The 20023-nt window shown below is 44.5% G+C and overlaps 3 protein-coding genes across 7 annotated transcripts; 2 read left to right on the forward strand and 1 right to left on the reverse strand.

Annotated features, from left to right (window-relative positions):
• Window positions 1–113: 113 nt before the first annotated feature.
• On the reverse strand, window positions 114–19739 carry angptl6 (angiopoietin-like 6). Of its 4 annotated transcripts, XM_086186382.1 has the most exons (10): window positions 6343–6560; window positions 4272–4553; window positions 3887–4198; window positions 3461–3766; window positions 3121–3378; window positions 2326–2652; window positions 2010–2246; window positions 1698–1919; window positions 1338–1604; window positions 114–1182 (listed from the first exon to the last, which is right to left on the reverse strand). In XM_086186382.1, exons 1-10 carry the CDS (start codon window positions 6389–6391, stop codon window positions 1004–1006), a joined length of 2439 nt encoding a protein of 812 aa, XP_086042508.1. In that variant the 5' UTR covers window positions 6392–6560; the 3' UTR covers window positions 114–1003. The 4 variants fall into 4 exon arrangements, with proteins under 4 accessions (XP_086042508.1, XP_086042509.1, XP_086042510.1 ...); XM_086186383.1 differs by lacking the exons at window positions 114–1182; window positions 1338–1604; window positions 1698–1919; ... (3 more) ...; window positions 3461–3766; window positions 3887–4198 and adding exons at window positions 8194–8464; window positions 8550–8743; window positions 9969–10167; ... (2 more) ...; window positions 19112–19208; window positions 19601–19739 and having other exon boundaries at window positions 4408–4553; window positions 6343–7106; XM_086186384.1 differs by lacking the exons at window positions 114–1182; window positions 1338–1604; window positions 1698–1919; ... (3 more) ...; window positions 3461–3766; window positions 3887–4198 and adding exons at window positions 8194–8464; window positions 8550–8743; window positions 9969–10167; ... (2 more) ...; window positions 19112–19208; window positions 19313–19507 and having other exon boundaries at window positions 4408–4553; window positions 6343–7106.
• Window positions 12650–16633, forward strand: ppan (peter pan homolog). 2 transcript variants are annotated; one of them, XM_086186388.1, is made up of 13 exons: window positions 12650–12766; window positions 12838–12924; window positions 13226–13396; window positions 13537–13638; window positions 13730–13780; window positions 13969–14139; window positions 14335–14411; window positions 14601–14708; window positions 15047–15170; window positions 15247–15325; window positions 15512–15641; window positions 15729–15883; window positions 15967–16633. In XM_086186388.1, exons 2-13 carry the CDS (start codon window positions 12910–12912, stop codon window positions 16398–16400), a joined length of 1617 nt encoding a protein of 538 aa, XP_086042514.1. In that variant the 5' UTR covers window positions 12650–12766; window positions 12838–12909; the 3' UTR covers window positions 16401–16633. The 2 variants fall into 2 exon arrangements, with proteins under 2 accessions (XP_086042514.1, XP_086042513.1); XM_086186387.1 differs by having other exon boundaries at window positions 12702–12924.
• On the forward strand, window positions 17551–19811 carry p2ry11 (purinergic receptor P2Y11). Its single transcript, XM_086186389.1, has 2 exons — window positions 17551–17730; window positions 17826–19811. The coding sequence occupies exon 2, from the start codon at window positions 17848–17850 to the stop codon at window positions 18784–18786; it is 939 nt and encodes a 312-aa protein (XP_086042515.1). The 5' UTR covers window positions 17551–17730; window positions 17826–17847; the 3' UTR covers window positions 18787–19811.
• The last annotated feature ends 212 nt before the right edge of the window (window positions 19812–20023 follow it).

Below are 20023 nucleotides of genomic sequence, written 5' to 3' on the forward strand. Positions count from 1 at the left end.
TGAGAGCAACAGACCCCCACCCCAAAGAACACACAGGATGTGGTGCATATGGATGTGTATGTATTCAAATATTACGCAACATAAAATATTCAGCTTTACCACACATTCAAATGCACATTGTGAAAGGAAATTATCTGAACCGTGTATCAGTTTGACTTTTTTATTTTAATCCCTTTAAAAGTTGATCACCAATGGTCCTGATTCTTCCTTGCCTTCTGCTGTCTTTCTCAGTTCATTTATTATCTTCCAGGGTCCTCCAAAGAAAAAGTTCTTCTGTATGTTGTCAGTTTTTTTTTTAATTTGAGCAAAAACAAAATGAAAAAAACAAAACAAATGAGTCATACTCAAATCTCATGATGGTATCTAGTTGTGAAATAGCACAGGAATACAGTTAGTACCCAAAAAAAATGACATGACAAAAAAAAAACAACAGTGAAAAGGACCTGAGAGTTACTGTTGTCTACTCTGTATTCAAGCGGCAAAAACCAAAAACAACACTTTGTATTAACACAGGGGCTGTTGTGGAAAACAAGAACTTCTGATCACCCAAATATTCCTTTTTACATTTTTCCCCCCTCCAGCAATGCAAAGCCTAAATGCAGCAAAACAAGAATTGTTCTGAAACTACAGAGGACCTACGTGTTTGGCGACACGCGACTGACCAAGAAATCAGGAACTCTGAGGTCAAATGAATGCACTGTGACACCACAACCCAACAACATCACATCCCTTGGTCAGGGTCATGTTTTTACCCACAGAGAGATGTGCTGATTTACTGCAGTGGTCTTTTTGCAGGTCCTTTGGTAATTGGTTCATAACTTGTTCACAGCAGGTGTTCCTAATATTTTACCCTTCTGGAGAGTAAGAGTGAGATGGACACCTTTGTCTAAGACGGATGCAAATGAAGCTGAACGTGAACGGAGGATTTATGACGGGGTTTTTGTAGCTTAGCTGAACAATTAGCAACTGATTTGATCTTCCTGCTCTGCAGGTAATTAATATCTTAAGCTTTGGTGTCAACTGGATTTGTAGTCAAGGGGATATCTGTACCATTAGTTTCCACAAAACTATACTGTCCGTGTTTTTTCTTCTTCAGGCTGAAATAAATCGCAATGAGGATCAGCAGAAAGACGAGAATCAAAGCCATCGAGACGATTATTATGTGGAAAACACTGCTTCTCTCTGTAAGACAAAGAAGACCGAAGAATATTTGAGTTGATTTTTATGCACGATGCAATGCATGTTCTGAAAAGATTCATTGATGATAATAATAATAATAATAATAATAATAATAATAATAATAATAATAATAATAATAATAATAATAATAATAATACCTTTCATCATCAGTGTGATGGATCTTGAAACAACCCCAACTTTATTCTTGGCAACACACTCGTAAACGCCAGCGTTGGTAGACGTGGCTCCTGTGATGATGATGATGTTCTCCTGGCTCCCCCTAGTGGTCTCTCTGATATTCTCTGCAGGAGTGTATTTCCATGCCATGACGGGAGCAGGGTTGCCCTCAGCACTGCAGTCCAAAGTCACATTTTCACCCGGAGCCATCTCTTTATCTAAGTTCCCCTCCTTGAACACTGGTGCATCTGGGTAAAAAATACACGATGACAAGTATATTTTACTGCCAACAGAGGAGAAAATACTTTGAAATTCATGAGATTCAACGCTTTAAGACTTACATAAAACATCAATGTACAGCGTGTGGTTGGCTGCTCCGTGATTGTTGATTGCTGTGAGTTGGTACTCTCCACTATCCTGCTTCGTCCAGCGTGGTGGGGAAGTCGTCTCTTTGCCGTCTTTCAACCAGGTTATGACAGGCGTGGGTCTTCCCTCTGCTTCACACGGGGGTCCATCATTCTCCCTCACCTCATAGCGAGGCTGGCAACGAATTGATGCACCATCTGTGAACATCAAAATGCTCTTTAGAATAAATCATGCTTCCATCTGAATGCAGTGAATTCGGTGGGAGGGGCGTGTGTTGATGCTCTCACATTCCACCGTGATGTCAACAGAGGCGGAGCTCGTCCCAAAGTTATTTACAAAGTGGACGGTGAACTCTCCTGATTGGGACCTCTGGAGAGGCTCAGATGCCTTCAACAGGTTTCCTTGTCTGTACCAATGAACAGCAGGAGGAGGGTTCCCAGCCGCTGCACAGGGCACCATGTTCAAACTGAACTGCTCCTCCACACCGCTGAAGCTTCTTGGACAATCTCGGATCACCGGCTTATCTAGAATGAAACTGACACTTATTAACAACGGAGAACGTTTGGGTTGGGGACCTTAAAGATAATCGATTGTTAAACTCACACTCCACAGCAAAAGTGACAGGTAAGGAGGATGCAGTGGGAGGGGTCTCAGGGCCTTTTGGTCCGAGGTGCAGCTCGGCCTTGCACGTGAAATTTGCTCCATCATCGTCCTGAGAAGGCGTGACTCTCAAGATGGAGGAAACATTCTCCGGTCTCCTCGAGCGGTCATCAAACATTTCTGTGTACACGATTTTGTCTCCTTTGTACCATGTCACATGGAGCTTATTCAAAGGAGCCACGTTGATGATGTTACAGGTCAGCACGTAATTTTTGCCCTCCACCATCGGACCTGAATGCGACCATGTGACAAACACATCATCCGGAGTCTCTGGAAATGGAGCAGAGTCAGAAGAAAGAAAAAAATCAGGTACAGTACGAATTAACATTTTCTTGTAGAACCATGCAATTTCCTCTTTCCATATTAGGGACCTTTTTGCCCCGATTTTAGTCTCACAGAAAGCAAGAAAGGCCTGATCGTGGTTTCTAAGCCTTTGCTCCTGGCACATATTGTGCAATTATTTTAAAACTTTCCATCAGGCTTTGGTTCCTTTCTGTAAGACTAAATTCAGGACCAAAATAATGTACAAGAATAAATTTGTGCCAAAAACAATTGGGAAGCTGAGAACAGTTAACACATTATGAGTAGAGTATAGGGTTAGTGACAGGGATAACCCAATAATCACCACATGATATCAATATTACTACATTTAATAAGTACATAAAAGTAGAACTGTACTCAGCGTCATGCTCTTGACAAGAAGATGAGGGCCATGTTCAGCACTGCCTCTTTACTCACTGTACAGAGTGATGAGTGGAGACAGAGTACACTGGTGATTTTCGAAGGAAATGTAACACAAAGGCCCCAAGTCCCAGTCCTCCAGTTTATCAACCCTCCAGGTCACTTCAGAAACGTTTGCGTGCCTAGTGCCTCCTTCAGAGGCCTCCCAGCCCATTCCAGAAAAGCCTGAGTCTGATGTTGAGCAGTTGATTGAAGCAGGATCTCCGAATCTCACCACGATTTCAGCGGGCGTCAGAGTCAGCGTCTGAGAGCAATCTACCATTCAATATAAGGCCTGGTTTAGATGCACAGTTCAGAAAAGACAAGTGACAAGAACCAGATGGAGGAAGATGTGTACCTGCTGTTGTTGTTAGTACTGGTGTAGGGGTTACGGGTGCAGGAGCTTTCGCTTGGACATTTCTAAGCACATTAATTTGAAGCTGTTTAGTTACACTACCAAGATAATTGGTAGATGTGCAGCTGTAGGTTGCATCGTTAATTAATCCATAAATATCAAGACTTTTGTTGGTGGCTGATATAACCATCCCATCATGTGTCCAGTGAAACGTAGGGGGAGGGTTGGCATTTGCTGAACAGTAAAGGGTGATGTTACAACCCTCCACACAGAAGATTACATCGTTATCACCCAAGAGCTCAGGAGCATCTGGAGAGGCAAAGGAAAAGTATTGATTATCCAGCTATTTACGCATGAAACTAGGATTTTTAAAAAAAGAAAGAAATGTGATCCAATTGTCCTGTTTGGTAGTCAGTATATTTTACTCACAGTGCAGGGAAACTCGGACTGTGTCAGATGGATACACAGGAAGTTGAGGTCCATCTTTCCCAAAGTCTAGCTGAGCCTCACACCTAAACTCAGCCTTGTCATCTTCTTTGCTGACCATCAGAAGGAAAGACTCACTCACTGGTGTTTTGCTTGTGTTGGTGGAAGAGTTTGTCGTGATGAGATCGTTGTCTTTGTACCACCTCACCACGAGGTTCTGAACAGGGGCCACACTGATGATGTCACACTGCAGCATGTTCTGCTCCACTGAATCATTGTAGTTTGTACGAAACAGATGAACTGCTTCTGGGTTCTCTGCAAAGACAAAGTCAGATTATTGTTTTGTTCATTTCTTCATTACAGAGAAGTTCTTTGAGTCTTCACTTACTGTACACAGTGATATTAAGCTGCTTGGTGCAGTCATGGCTTCTGTTCAGCTTTATTTTGCAAAGGGCCTCTTCATTCCAGCCTGACGTTTTCCATTGCAGCTGGATAAAATTTTCTTCTTCCTCCTCCACAAATACATTGTTAGCAACTATCCAGGACATCCCATCATGATCCTCTACTGCACTGGTGCAGTTGACCTCAAATGCCTCGTTCAATTCCGCTACGACCTCAGGAGGATTCAGGGTGAGAGGGTTTATCTCGGTTGGGCAGAGGCTTTCTGCGTCTGTTGATACACAAACAGAAATGCATTAACCGACCCCAAAAGTTGACTTGGCTGCACTCTGGTGGATCAAAACGCAAATTAATCTCCCTCCTGTTCCTCAGCAGAAACACAGATGAGGAGCTGTGGCTCAGGTGCATTCAGTACCAGGCTCGTGCATTTGGAAGAGTTTAAGGTTCGTCCATGAAAACTAGACAGCAAATGTACGTCAACTCCCCCCTTTTCAAGTTTCATTGGCTAAAAACCAAAGAGACTTTGAGAGATTTCAACAAAAACAAAAGAGAAAGGAACATTAATCAAAGGACTAAAATGTGATGAAAGCTCACGTGCAAGTCACCGCCGAGGAGACGCATTGAGGCTCACAACAAAGAACTCCAATAAAAACTCACCGTTTTCTACAGTACATTTTTTGTTATTTCTGGTCAAAGCACATCACACCCAGTCAGAAGCATGTCAGAGAGCCACAGAGGCTTCGTTAAAGACGCATCTGAGTTGAGGAAATCTTAAATTTTCACTTGCTGAATTGTCAGCTGACATTTTGTGGGGGTTTCTTTTGGCTCGTAATAATTATAATACCTTCTCATTTGGAGGAAGCAGAAAAATCACACTCCTAGCTCCAAATCTAGAGGAGCACGTGCAGAACAAGGAAGCAAATAAAATGCTGATTTCCTCAGGTCTCAGTCGATTTACACCCATACAACAATCACAAGCTTTTGCAGATATCAACAGAATGATATTCAGGCACCGATTGTCTCAAACGAGATTCGATTGTTAATGTGCTGCACATTCAGGCTGCAGTCGTTCCACAAGCTGGAAGTGAAACGTTGCCTGGATTGCTTGCAATGAAAACTAGTCTCCACATGTGCTCGGTATGCTGCTTGTCATGAGACCGAGTCTCATTGCTGTCACGCGATGCTTTGAGCAGAAATGATAAAATTACAAATTATGCCAAAATGAGTATGAATTTTAACTTTTTGCAGAATTTGACCAAGGTTTTAACAATATTACCATACATACATATATATATATATATATATATATATATATATATATATATAACATAAATTGTCACCTTCAGCAAATGCCAGTCAGACAATAAGAATATTGAAAAACATATAAACCATCCCAGAACAGTAAAATTAAAGAGGAGCGGGTAAAAAACTTCCACCATATTTCGGCTAAAGCACAGTTTCCTCAAAAGTTAGATAACAGATTGAAGTTCCGACCCGCCTTTTTTTTTTTTTTTTTTAATCTCTAATCTTCAGTTACTAACACCTTTTCATATGCTGTACAAATTTAAATCACACACACACCCTAGACAAGTATCGTCCACAACAGAATGTATTTTCTCATGGTTTGAATTCTTTTTAGAAATCACGTAGCACGTGGAAGTTATCGATCTTATGAAAATAAAGCCAAAAAATAATAATGGGGGTGGAGGTGGGGGGTTTACACCAAATTATTCAAATTGGAATAAAATACCTGATCACATAAAAAATCAGTTCAATTTGTAGGCTAAGGTTCAGTATATAGTTAGTAAATCTTGGTACATTGAAGTTCTACATTTCAAGAAACAGATGGGTAAATATATTCATGTGCCTGCACACACGCTCGCACCCACACACACACCCACACACACACACACACACACACACACTACAATAACAGGATTTGTGACTGGAAATCACATTGAGACATTGTTCCGTGTGGAAATCTGAATTATATTTTTTTATTTTAGTGTCTGATCAACCATTTTCTGACTGAGGAGTTGTAGAGTATCATTATGACTCACCACACAGCAAAATCATCAGCATGAGAGGACCCAACATCCTGAGAGCCATCAGACTGCAACGTGTTCCACAAAAAAAAAAAAAAAAAAAAAAGGAAACAGACAGATGGAGGAGACGCGCTGTGTTTCAGGGTGGCTCAGATAACGTCCATCTTCAGGACCTGTATTGGATGAATTCTGCCTCACAGCTTTGCCTGGTGGTGACGCCCAGACTTCATCAGTTACAAAAGGCAAAGAAGAAATAAGCACACGGGAAACTCTACGCCCTGATGTACAGGAAACTGGCCTTAAAGAGGAAATATGACAACACAGCCACAGTGTTTGTGACGCAACCACAAATCATTCAGAGCATCTTTTAAGAAAAATATCACTCAGGAGGCAAAGTTGGCATGTTTTTATTGAAACATCACCTTTGACGTGTCAGCTCATGACCTGTCATTAACCTACTTCTAAGAGATGTATCAAAGGCAGTTTTAATTCAACATAAAGACAAACTGGCTCAATTTTGTACAAGGAAACGCAATCTTTAAAAATGTACACAAACGGCTGAAAACCCTCCACATCAACAGGGTGTTTCCTGAATCATGTTGGTTTAATCATCATGGAAACTCGTTTGAGAGAGTAGGACCCCCCATGAAACTCCGCCCAGTAGACCCCGTCCTGGTAGCGGCTACGATAGTGTCCTCCACGATACCACACACCATTCAGATTGGAGTGGGCACACATGTGGTACCACCAGCCTCCTTTCTGGAAATGAGCACAGTTACCTAGAGACACAACAAAAAGAACTTTATAGTCGAAATAAAAGCCACCACACCAACTTCTGCAGTTGAAGGAATACACCATTTTGGGGGTGCCAGACAATCAGATAGAACCCTTCTGACTCTCGTTCCCACCGGATGGCTAACTGCTAATTAGCTTAGCTACAGTGATTGCTAGCAGTGGGGTGGTGGGAAAAAAAATCTCAAAAGTCATTCAATACACAACACTCTAAAGTGGCATATGATCCCTTTAATAGAACTAGCATTGTGCTCCTCTTGGTCTTGGTCTGTCCCGACGTAAACCTCCTCTCCTCCTCATCCTCTCAGCAGGCCCTCAAACAGAACCGTCCATCCATCCATTTTCTACCACTTATCCTGTTAAGGGTTGCAAGGGTGGTGGAGTCTATCCCAGCAGCCTTCAGGTGAGAGGCAGGGTTCACCCTGGACAGGTCTCCAGTCCATCACAGGGCCAACACATAGAGACAGACAACCATTCACACTCACAGTCACACCTACGGTCAGTTTAGAGTATCAATCAGCCTCGTCCCCTCTTGATGTCTTTGGACTGTGGGAGGAAGCTGGAGTACCAGAGAGAACCCACGCAGGAACAGGGAGAACATGCAGACTCCACACAGAAAGACCCCGTGCTGGAGCCGGGGCTCCAACCCGGAACCTTCTTGCTGTGAGGCGACAGTGCTGACCACTGCACCCCCGCGCCGCCCTCTCAAATAAAACATTTTGTTTCATCGACTGAAGCTACAATGGATCTGAATCTGAATCTAAAATAACAGCATGTAATCATTTTTACAGCTTTTCATTGCAAATGTAAAGAACAAAATAAGATCTCTTAAAACAGAAAAACTGCTGTTTTAGTGTACTGGATGACCTCTGGTATGGTTTTCTCAACTGCCCCACTGCAAACCATCATTGCAGCTAAGCTAAACAGCAGTCTAGCGGAGGTCTGGAGCTCCACAATGGACAGAGAGAGAGAGAGAAGAGTTGGTTGTCCATCTTATCATCTGACTCTGAAAATGATAGACAATAAGCCTGTTACCCAGAAAGTTGCCATGTGCCTTCATGTAAGGAGGCTGACCTGTGTAGCTGTCCTTGTCTCGATCCAGAGTGGTGAAGGCCTTGTTGTTGTGCCATGAGAGCGAGTCGCCTGCGTTGCCGTGGTATTGACCTAACCTCAATCGATACCAGTCACTCTCTGGTTCCAGGTAGAAGCTGTCGTACTCAGCAAACACCTGTCTGCCCTGCCAGTCCTCCAGAGCCACTCGCAGTTTATACTGGGCTTGTTTCGTTAGCCAGTAGAGGTGCTCCAATCCGAGCCAATACTCTCCATCTAGATTCCCAAAGCCTTGCTGAAATACACCAAAGTTTACATTTGATTTAATTTGTGTTTATTTTTTTATTGATCTGCAGACTTTTAAAGAGCACAAAACTCACCTTATACTGCTCCCAAGTCCTGAAGAAGTTGACCGACCCATCCAGTCTCCTCTGGATGACCGTCCAGCCTCCCTGACCCTGACTCTGCTCGCACCAGGCCTGAAGGAGTCGGTTGGCACTCTGCAGGCGCAGCAGGTAGATGCCGCTGGCCGTCTCTCCAGAGTCCAGCACATGTTGGCAGTCTCGCCACGGTCCTGAGTCGGGAGAAAAGTACACACACAGGCCAGTGGGGTTTTTTTTTGGAATTGCATTCGCTTCAGGAAGATGAAAGACACTCAGCAGCTCAAGCTTATCTTTTACAAGTGGAGAGTTTTTCCATCAACACATGCTCAGTGTCTCATGTCACAGTGATAACCAGCAGAGCGGAGGAGAAAATGTATACACAGAGAGAACTCTTCCACACCAAGTGATAATCCCATACATGTGGTGGCCCTGAGAGCTCAACGTACTGAGAAAACACACGCACACACACTGAGAACGCAAAAAATTAAGAGTATGTCTTCATCAGCTTGACAACCAATGCACGAAATTTTAAAAATGTGCCTCAAAGTCACCAAACACACGACGTTTGCCAAAGTATTGCACTTTCAAATGAAGGACGGTTCATTCCTCTGCTTCAGTGCCCTGTAAATTCCATCAGCAGCTGGTGATCGAAACAATTAAGAGTGAGCTCATTAGCTCGCTCCAAGAGTTGTCACGTCAGCTGATGGGCTAAAAAAGTGTGACAAACACATCCGGAGACACGTTTTTTTTTTAAATTTCAATTTCACAATGTAAAAACGCAACAGAAAAGTGAACATTGTGCAACCCCGTTGATTTCAACAGACTTGTTAGATGAGCTCATCATAACTTGGCTGTTCTCGGGAGAACCCATCACTTTTCGTTAAATGGAATTTGCAGCATGACTGTAAGATATCCTTTCAAGCGTTTATAGCTTTTTTTTTTGGTGTGGAAAGTTGGTCTTCTGATGCCAAATTGATGATGTTTTCTTCAGCCACTGCGTGTTGAGCTCTAAATGCTGACAATGGCTTGTAAGTGTGTTTCAAGGAACTGGTGATGCAAAGTCTTTCTCGGATGTACGAGAACGAGGAGGCGTTGTGATAGACCGAGGCAGTCGCCCTGCTTCTGCTGCCTGCCCCTCCCCTCCTCCTTTTTGAACCTTCTATCTGTACAACAGACCCCCTTAAAGTTCGGACAAACGCTGTGGTTCATATATGTGTGTTTACATGAGTGTCTTCCTCCACCCTGTTCTGATAAGAGCTGCAAGCTGACATTGTTTAGGCATTCCCAGGGAGATAAGACTCCTACCAGTAGGTCACTGACTCCATCAGCATCTGTCGCTAATCAGAGCGCTTCAGTAACTCTGGCAGCTATTTTCAGTCTAATGGAGTACTCAACACAAGCCTAACATTACTGTACCTGGAGTCTTGGTGACGGGGTAACTGATGAAAGGATGGTCCGTGGGAGTGCTGGCTGTGGTGATGGGGAACAGCACAGTGTTTTCCTGCTGTTGTGGAGGAGCACTTTGGTCTCTTTGAACGTCATTGGTCATTTCGTTGGCTTCAGAGCTGTAATTAGGATGCACGTTAGACGGACTCTTTGGTGGTTCAGTCGCCGCCTGTCCAAAACCAACAGAAAAACAGCACAACATTTTCAGTTCCTCGGTTCAAATCCAGTTTAAAAGCGAAACACGTAGAGGGAATACTGTTTCCTACCAGAGAGGACTGGGTGGAGTCCCTACACTGGCACTGCTTCTCCAAACGGGCAATAAACTGGTTCTGAGAGCTCATCATAGAGGTGAGGGCTCCGTATTTCTTTTCCAGCTCCCTGTAATTACTAGACACCTGCAACGCCTGAGATGTTCCACCACCCACAGCAGACACAGGGATGTTATTTATCATGAATAAACGAGATGTAGAGCTGCTGTCAGCGACTGGGGGTTATCTGCTCACCTGTGTGGTAGCATTCAGCAGGAGGTTCTCCACCCGTCGCTGCTCCAAAGCTTGGTCTTTCTTTTGTATGACTTCATGTAGCAATTGGGCATAAAGCTGAGCTACACGGGAGTTCATACTGTTACTCTCTTTGCGTAGGGCTCTTACCTCCACAGCAAGGGCCCCCTCCTGCTCCAGCTGACCCTGCAGCCTCTCCAGCTGTGCCTGCTGTCGTTTCAGCTCAGCTCGCAACGCTGTCACCTCTGACTGGTTAGCAGGAGCAGTGTTCACACACAGCGCTCCGGTGAGTTTTTGCTGGGGGACAATGAACGTGTAGGAGCACCGACCCATTTTTGTATCTGAGGAACGTGATGAACGTGTCTGAGCGTTCTGGCTGTGGGCGACCTCCTTCCTCCCCACAGCCTCCGGGATGTCCAGACAGAGCGTGAAGAAAAGAGTCAGACCTATTCTCAGTGTCTTCTCCATGAATGTGTTCAAGGACACGCTGATGATGGAGAAGAGGACAGGATTACGATTTCCTTCATGAAAAACACATCAACACACATGTATTTTATATTCAAGGTAAACATCGTCTTATTGGCTTTGCTGCTGCCCACATGTCCCCCCCCCTCCCCCCCCATTGGAATGTATTGACAGGTCAACACTGAAGGAACAACAGTCAACACAAACCAGCCAGAATCAACACACCTCCATCTCGCAGTCAGCTGAAGCCTGGGCGAGACAGCGCCTCATGCCGCCACACACAACCACAGTCAATACCATAAACACATCGATCAAATATTGACATCTCAAACCCATTCAGGCTCATGACCTGCGCCAAGAGACTACGTCTTTTTCCTGCAAAGAAGTCATGTTACGGGAAAAATACATTATTTTATCTGAGGGATATTTGTTAATAACATACTGTGGCAGATGTAAATTGTTTCCAGGGTCTGTTATGATCCAGCAGCCAGTGTCCTCCTGTAGGATGCAATAAAACCTGACATGCTCCAAGATCACGAAGAGAGAGAAAAAAAATCTACAAAATTAAACGTAAAGTGTGATGCTCCATGAATTCCAAACGGAGGGGGAATCTGCAGGAACCTGGATCACCGATAAATCTCAAGAAATATCAGATTCATTCCCAGTATTTGTCAGCCTTTCCTCTCCAGTCCCAGTCGCTCGTGTTCCAAGAGGTCTAAAGAAGGAGAACCCTAATTACAAACTATCCAAGCGACGCCACCTCCCTGTTCAGCTGCCGGCTCAGTGGAGGAATCCCGGTTTTCTCCTCCCTCTGTCATTAACTTGCTCTCCTGTCACAGGAAACCACCACTGGCCTTCAACTTATCAGAATAAGTAAATAGCGACCACTTAACATGGCCTGCCTCACAATTTTCATGTTAAAGTTTGACTGACATATTTATCATAATGTCATTAAAGTGCAGCAGCATCGGTGGATCCTACGCTGCCTCCTTCATGGTGTCGAGGTCCAGCTACTGTCAGATGTTTCACTGTACAGTGAATATTAAAGTCTGTGTGATGGCTTCATATTTTTCATTCACTGCTGGCTCATCCTAAATTATCAAATGAAGTTAGTTTTTCTCTATTTCATGAAACTCAAGAGCTCTTGATGCTGGTTCAGTGATGAAGTTAAAACTGACACCTAATGTTTGTAGGGATTCAATCCAGGACCAAATCTGGATATTTTACTGCAAATATTTGAATTCCACTTCTACAATTTTAATTATGCATAGCGACTGCCCTCTGGTGGTTTAATCCCAATTTCGAATTTAAGCAATAAAATGCACTACAAAAAGAGGTGCTTCTAATATTGTAATGTCATAATATCATTTCATTTGTGGTCACTAGATTATATTTCATGGATCTATTAAAAAGACTCCTATAAAATACAGGAAGCAGTAAAGTGGAATTAAAACAGATTTATCTCAGTTGTCCCGTTTCGTAACAACATGTGGTGTCCCTTTGGGGTTACCGGATCACATGACATGTAAGATTTAGAGAAAGTAATATTCTGGTGAAATATTTAAGAAAATGGACGTAATATTAAACAAATGTCACCGATTACTTAAAATGTGTTATAACATTACACGAAAGTACTTGTAATAATAATGATTTTGTGTCATTCAAGCATACAGAGCAGTGAAACGAGCAACACCCGGATCTCTGCCGCTAGGAACTACATCCGGGTTGACAAGTGAGGAACACGATCATGTTAGTGTGTGACACACAGTGGAGGAACCATGTGGGAGCAACTTTTACTACCTGGTAACTGCGTTTGTTGAAAGGGCTCGAGGTTAAAATTTGTGGGAAATGAACGTCTTCTCTCCCCCCGCCAGTGTGAATATAACGAATAGCTCGGTCATATCACGCCGTTGACTGAGCCCGTCATCGTCCAGTCGCGTTGAATAATGGGGAAATCAAAGGTAGGTGACGCCATGTGCTAGCAGCGTAGCCTCACACGGAGAGTTAGCTTGATTGTGAAAGTATATGTGATTATCCGGACGTGTGGTAATGGTGCTTTTACGTTTGTTTTGAATGTAAACGCCAATGCTGAGCTGTTTTTTTTTGTTGTTGTTGTTTTTTGCCAACGGTTATGTTGCTCTGGAGGTACTGGTCGTTGGGCTAGCCTTTGTAGCTAACATGATATTGTTAGTACTCTCGTCTCTTCAAGACCGCGGCTCTGTATCAGTTCTAAATGCTGCCACGATGCTTTTCGGTTTTCAGACCAAGAACCAGAAGAAAGCCCGAACAACAGCCAATCATGTGGCCGAGGAAACATACGGAGCCATCCCCCATTCCTTCGTGTTCCATCGCGGTCAGGTCGGCAAAAACGTGGGGCAGCTCATCTCGGACGTACGGAGAGTCATGGAGCCCTACACCGCAGAGAGTCTCAAGGTCTTTCTGAAAGCAGGATCAGGCGTCTTAAGCATGTTAACTGCTTCGATTGATGAAGGAACCCAACCACTTGCGTTAAGTGGCAGCTCGATAGTCAACATTGGAACGTTAAACCATCTCACCTGAACGTTTGTTTACAGGTCAGGAAGAAGAACGTGTTGAAAGACTTTGTGGCCATAGCAGGACCGCTGGGAGTGACGCACTTCATGATCTTCAGCAAGACACCCAGTAGTGTCAATGTGGTGAGCCAGAATGAGAAAACAACTTAAAGAAATTTGCGTTTTTTTGGCCAAGTTATACTTGTGGCTCTAACAAATGTCTGTTTTTTTCCAGAGACTTGCTCGACTTCCCAAAGGCCCCACACTTCATTTCCGGGTTCTCAAGGTGAATAGACGACCCCATTGAGAATATGAGTACATGGCGAGATGGGTGCAAGTGATGACAGCCTTGTCTCCTGATTGTCAAGTGATGTTTTTCAAAGTAAACGCACTGATGTGCCCAGGCAAGAGAATATTTTAACTTTAAAAGTATTCGCTATGCTTATTAAAAGATCCCTGTTGTTGTTTTCCCAGTACGCTCTTATCAAAGACGTGGTTTCATCTCTGAAGAAGCACAGAATGCACGAGCAGCAGTTCACACATCACCCGCTGCTCATTCTCAACAACTTCGGATCAGATGGAATGCATATCAAACTAATGGCCACCATGTTTCAAAACATGTTTCCCACCATAAATGTGCACAAGGTACGCGATGCCAGGTAATCGTTGCCACGGTGAACAACTGTCACGGTGGTCCCAATGATGAGAGTATAGTCTTCTGAGTCCTCTGAAGATTTATCAAAAGTAAACGCTTTCTGATTCCACTGTGTTTGGCTCGTTTGTCAGCAAACGCGAACCTTGAATTCTAGTGGGAGATGAGGGTGTGTCTCTGTCTTCCAGGTGAGCCTCAACAACATCAAGAGGTGCGTGCTGCTGAATTACAACCCGGCATCGCAGGAAATCGAATTTCGACATTAGTAAGTGAAACTCAGACATGGATGGGGCTCGGGGCGCGGGGCTCAGATGATGACGGATTGTAACTTGACTGTCCAGTGATGCACGTTCAAAGTAAACGCACTGACGGGCCCCCAACAACCCAACCAGGCGATGCCTGCGTGTCGGTCAGATGTTGGGCTGACAGCTGTGTTTGTGCTGTGCGCCTGCAGCAGCCTGAAAGTGGTCCCGGTGGGGATGAGCCGCGGAGTCAAGAAGCTGATGCAGGAGAAGTTCCCCAACATGAGCAAGTTTGAGGACATCAGTGAGCTGCTAATGAAGTGAGGCTCAGCTCCCTCTGCATGGAAGCCCGTGTCAAAGATATAAACGTATTCTGTTATAGAACTATGCAAATAAGTCCTAAAATTTTTTAATTTTTTAAAAAATTCTCTCTCTCTCTATATATATATATATATCTTGTATATATGCCCACATACACACTTCATTTTCTCATAATTGAGTTTTTATATCATGATATATTTAAATAAGGTAAAGTCTTTACCTTTTTATTTCAATCTTTTCGGGGCAGATGGGCTTCCTGCTAACCTCTGTGGTAATTTTTGCAGCGGTTCTTCGCTGCTGTTGAATCTGAACTGTTTTCTCCCCCGACAACTTCTAGGGGGGCAAACCTCTCCGAGAGCGAGGCGGAACAAGACGGGGAGCACAACATCACCGAGCTGCCGCAGGTGTACTCTGGCCGAGGCAACATGGCGTCCCAGCAAAGCGCCGTGCGTCTGACCGAGGTGAGTCTGCAGTCGGTTTAGTGGACGATTTGTCCGATGGGTGGATGGCAGCTGAGTTTGAGCTCCGTGTCCTCAGATTGGTCCTCGCATGACTCTGCAGCTGACGAAGATACAGGAGGGCATGGGGGAGGGGAACGTCCTCTACCACACCATCAGTACGTGAACTGACTTCGCTCATCTATTCACTCCATGTTCAGATGTACATGATGACAAAAAATCTGTCTGAATTCTGTGATTTCTCTCTAAAAGTAAACGCTTACTGATGCATCTTGAATGTCACATTGTGTTCTGAGGACTTCAATTGTCGAGAAAAAAAAGCGAACTTTCTGCCTTGTTCGCAGTCTCCAAGACGGAGGAGGAAATACAGGAGATCCTGAACCGGAAGGAGGCCCAGCTGAAGGAGAAGGAGGACCGCAGGAAAAAGCAGGAGCAGAATGTCGCTGAGAAGAAAGCCAAACGAGACGAGCACAAGTAAATTTACTATGCAGATTTTCATCCTCCCTCCATTTTTTCCTGTCGGGGTCAGGCGTGTAATATTTCTCTTCTTCCTGTTTAAAGGAAGAAGAGCCTGCAAGGCATCAAAAAGAAGAGCGATGATGCTGAAGAGGACAGTGAGGTGGAGGACCCAGGGATGCAGGACAGTCAGGCTGCTGTCGAGTCTGATGATGAGGTGGCGTACTACCGGCAGGCTGTGGGGGAGGAGCCAGATGAAGGTTAATACATGTATATTTAACGAGTGGGGTGTTATCAGGCTTGAGTTTGGAGGTAATTCACTGATGAAACACCTTCTGTGCAGACATGTTCCCTGGGGCCCGGAAGAGGAGGAACGCTGACAAGTCTCATGGACCTGTCAAGAAGAGAAAGCTGTCCCCTGGTGGATCAGCCAGCAAAGACAGAGGCGCCAAATCACCAAAGAGAGTCGGACCAGGAGGCCCGCGCCGAGACGGACCAGGGCAGGACAAACAAAGAAAAGCATGGAAGAAACCCAGGGACAGGGACAAACCTTTTGGAAAGAAACCGGCAACAGGAGGCAAGCCGTTCAGGGCAAAGAAAGCTGGTGATGGGGAGAATAGATTTGGCGGGAAAAAGAGGAAATTTGACGGGAAAACAACCGGAATGAAAAATAAAGACAGACCGTTCAAATCTAAGAGTCATACAGGAAATCCTGGCTTTAAGAAGAGAGGGCCTGGAGCAAAGCAAGGCTTCAAGCAGAAGAAGGGGAAAGGCTGAGCCCTCCTCCCATCTCCCTGGACTGAGACTTTGAGTACGTTACCGTACTCAACCACGAGATGGCAGCAACGTCCGTGCTTCAGCCTGAGACCGCAGCATCAACTTGTGGTTGCTTAGAATATCGTTACATGCTGAGTATCAGCAGGACTGAAAAGAACCAGTTTGCTACATTTTCACACTGTTCAAATTACTATCAAGACTATACATGTAAAATAAAGTGCTTAAGCTATTTTGACAACTTTGTGTTTACCAAAATGAATCTGTGTTTTTTATATTATCTCGGCGGTTGATCTTTCAAAAGCACTATTTTCATGACAAACTCAAACCATTGGGATTTAAAAACCAAAATGACAGGAATCATGAACATCAATTGGCAGCTGAATTATTGAAATCCAAACAAAAAGCCAATCTGACTGCAGTTTTCTCTGAGTAATGTTACTCCACTCCTCCACAATGACTAAAATCTAGGACTGGAAGAGTCGAGTAAATTGCACACGAACACCCAGTAAAACAAAGTTACTGAACCTCCCTTGCAAAATGAAATTTCTGAAAAAAAAAACACATACAGACTTTATATTCCGTGTGTAAACACGTCCAACATAAATTCATTAAAATTAGGCTTTTTTGCAAATGTGAGGTTCAAAAAGTACAAACATCTGTGCCAAAATATATTTTTTAAATTGTCAAGCGAAGCACAGAGAGATGAAACCTACTTCAGTACAGTGGTATTTGTACTCCACACCTCTACTTTTGTCTGGAATTATAAATTATATATTCCAGTTATTACATTACTACAAGTTATCCTGTCTGCTCGTGAACATTTAGAAGTTACACACGAGTAGTACAGAAAAAAGATGTAAAAATAAGGAAGACCCCTAAAAACACTGATGGAAGGACGTGTAGTCATTTACACATTTTGAATAAACAGTGAATGGCATTCAAAATGTATTTTCTTATAAAAAAAATATATAATGGACCGAAACCATAAAAAAGTTTGAAAGGAAAATGAATTAAAAACAAGGCTCTTGGGTGTTACACCCCCAGAACCAAGATTAAAAATTGAACAAAGAAGAAAATAGAAGCAGGTCAACAAAAACTAGGGACTCATTCCTGCCCGGCTTCAATCTGTCAGTAAAATGAAGAGATCTTGACAACTCTGTGTTGGACGTTGATTCGGATCCAGCTAGAACCAGTTGGGTTACTGCAACAGACAACGTGTTACAGGGGAAAAAAATAAAACCACATTAAACTTGTCAAACGCTATGAGGAAGTGATCCTCCAGTGAGATTTGTCTTCTCAGTGTGTAGAGCTGCTGCAAAACACACGTCTGGTAAGATGTCTGAACATTCCTTTGTATTAGTAGTATTTTTATATATATATATTTATTTGTCGTATGTATGTATGTGGTTCCTGCTTTTAAACTAGGAAACAACCATCCGCAGGAAGGATGAAGGAGCAGTTCTCTCCGTGTGAGAAGTTCCAAGTGGCCCTGCTGCCCTCCATGTACGGGGCGGAGTTCATCGTCGCTGTGGCCGGGAACGTCTTCGCCCTGTGGCTGCTGGTGGTCCGGGAGAGGAGGAACTGGCACACGGGCGTCGTGCTGTCGTGCAACCTGGCAGTCAGTGACCTCCTCTACGTCCTCACCCTGCCCCTGCTCGTCGTCTACTACTCACTCGGGAAACACTGGATGTTCGGTGACGTGGCGTGCAAGGCGGAGAGGTTCCTCTTCACCTGCAACCTCTATGCCAGCATCTTTTTCGTCATGGCGATAAGCGTAAACCGGTGCGTGGCCCTCGCGCGCCCCTTCTTCACGCGCAACCACGTGAGGCCCGCGCACGCCAAAGCTGTCAGTGTCGTCATCTGGGTCGTTATAGGTGTCATTTCATGTCCGGTGTTGAAATTCGCCTCGGTTTGTCGTGACCGGCACAGCAACAAGACCGTATGCGTGTCCTTCTGCCATGAAAGGCCAGAGCATCAAAGCCCTCACTTCTCTTACGTCACATTTCTCGGCGTGTTTGGCTTTCTTGTGCCATTTCTGGTCACTTTCATTTCCTACTGCGTGGTGTTGAGGGTGGTGTGGAAAAATGTCAGCATAACCAGACTGGAGAAGCGGAAGGTGGCCCTGCTGGTCGTGGCGGTGCTGATGTTGTACTCCGTTTCCTTTTTTCCGTATCACGTCTTCCGAAGCCTGTATTTGTATCAGAGAATGACGCAACCAGACCGCCTGGTGTGCGGGGTCTACTACACCTACCAGGTGTCTAAAGGCCTGGCCACTCTGAACATGTGCGTCCACCCGGTTCTTTACTTGGCCCTGTTCGACAGCATCCGACTGGCTTGTTGTGGGACGAGCAGCGAGGACAACGAAAGAGGCGCCAGGAGGAAGTAGAACGCCTCCTTCCTGTTAATGTCTAAAACTGAATCAAGAGCCTGGCTAATAAAGATCTGCTTGCTATTTTTTAAGCTATTATATTTTTTTTTCCTATGTAAAAATAAAGGGTTTATTTAGTTATTTTTGTTGTCGTCACTGAAGCAGAAAGTGTGATAGTTTGTGCAGATTTTAAATCCCTCTGAAATTGTTTGTTTTGTAGCTATGATAATTATGTTTACAACAATTTTAAATGAATGTATTACACACCGTTTTACACTATAACACACACAAACTTCTCTGCTGTATTGTACACCTCAAATTTAACAAAAAAAAATCAATCTACCGGGTCTCCATGCATGATGTGGGACTCTGGGGAGGTGAGACCTCGGGGAGTCTTCTCCCGGTGTCAGTGACGCCGTTACGGGAAACAAGTGTGAATTCTGTGTGAGGAAGCAAAGGAGGAACGTTAATGTTTCACCTCATCTAAGTTTTTTTTTCTGGACAAGACAGTGAAAAACACGATGACAGCAACCATCGCACCCACAGAAGTTCCTCTGAATCCATCCCCTCCTTGACTACAACCGTACCAAGTTTAATGGAAATAAAGCCCCTTTCACACTGCACCAAAAACGCGGGTCAACACGGGTTTTTCGGCACTCTGAAAGGGTCGACTCGGCATTGCGACCCGCGTCGACCGACTCGCCAAGCGACCCGGGTGTTTAGCGGCTCGGCTCGGCTGCAGTGTGAAAAAGGCATCCCGCGTTGTCTCCGGTTTCGCGCGACCTTCCTGTCGCATCCTGATTTTGTCACTGTGCCGCCTATCAGGCTTCACCTGTTGCTTCTTCGGCTCCCTTCCAGACGAGCCAAAAACTCCATCCTCCCTCGCTGCATTGGCGATCGGACATTTTCCAGTCTGCGCCGAGTTTGTATGCTTTGCAAAAGAGACAACAGAACGTTCGAGTCCACGTTGTCGGTTGTTTACCTCACAGTGTTCCGGCGCGGGGTGACGTGAAATGCTGACGTGGCCAGCGCGATGACGTACGAGAGAGAAAAACACAGGCACGCAGCCTGCACAGCGGGAGTTCAGACCCGGGTCTTCTAAAAGCTTGAATGCACCCCAATGCCTAGCAAACGCGGGTCCAAAAACCCGCGTTGACACGTGTTTTTCAGTGTGAAAAGGGTAAAACTCACAAATAGATTCACAAATAGATTGTTTGTAGGGGACCAGGCTGACAATCCATTAGGCAAACTTGAC

Source organism: Aulostomus chinensis, chromosome 18, assembly GCF_037954235.1.
Source record: "Aulostomus chinensis isolate RoL2024-O1b breed Wild chromosome 18, RoL_Achi_v1.0, whole genome shotgun sequence".
Classification (NCBI taxonomy): domain Eukaryota; kingdom Metazoa; phylum Chordata; class Actinopteri; order Syngnathiformes; family Aulostomidae; genus Aulostomus; species Aulostomus chinensis.

Excerpts from the sequence above, each read along its gene's own strand:
- angptl6 (XM_086186382.1), bottom strand. The coding sequence starts at position 6,391 with ATGGCTCTCAGGATGTTGGGTCCTCTCATGCTGATGATTTTGCTGTGT. Across the intron at positions 4,199-4,271 it reads GCTTAATATCACTGTGTACA|AGAACCCAGAAGCAGTTCAT; the intron begins GTAAGTGAAGAC and ends TTGTCTTTGCAG. Across the intron at positions 1,183-1,337 it reads CATCACACTGATGATGAAAG|AGAGAAGCAGTGTTTTCCAC; the intron begins GTATTATTATTA and ends TTTGTCTTACAG.
- ppan (XM_086186388.1), top strand. Across the intron at positions 14,709-15,046 it reads ATCAGTGAGCTGCTAATGAA|GGGGGCAAACCTCTCCGAGA; the intron begins GTGAGGCTCAGC and ends GACAACTTCTAG. Across the intron at positions 15,642-15,728 it reads GCCAAACGAGACGAGCACAA|GAAGAAGAGCCTGCAAGGCA; the intron begins GTAAATTTACTA and ends TCCTGTTTAAAG.
- p2ry11 (XM_086186389.1), top strand. The coding sequence starts at position 17,848 with ATGAAGGAGCAGTTCTCTCCGTGTGAGAAGTTCCAAGTGGCCCTGCTG.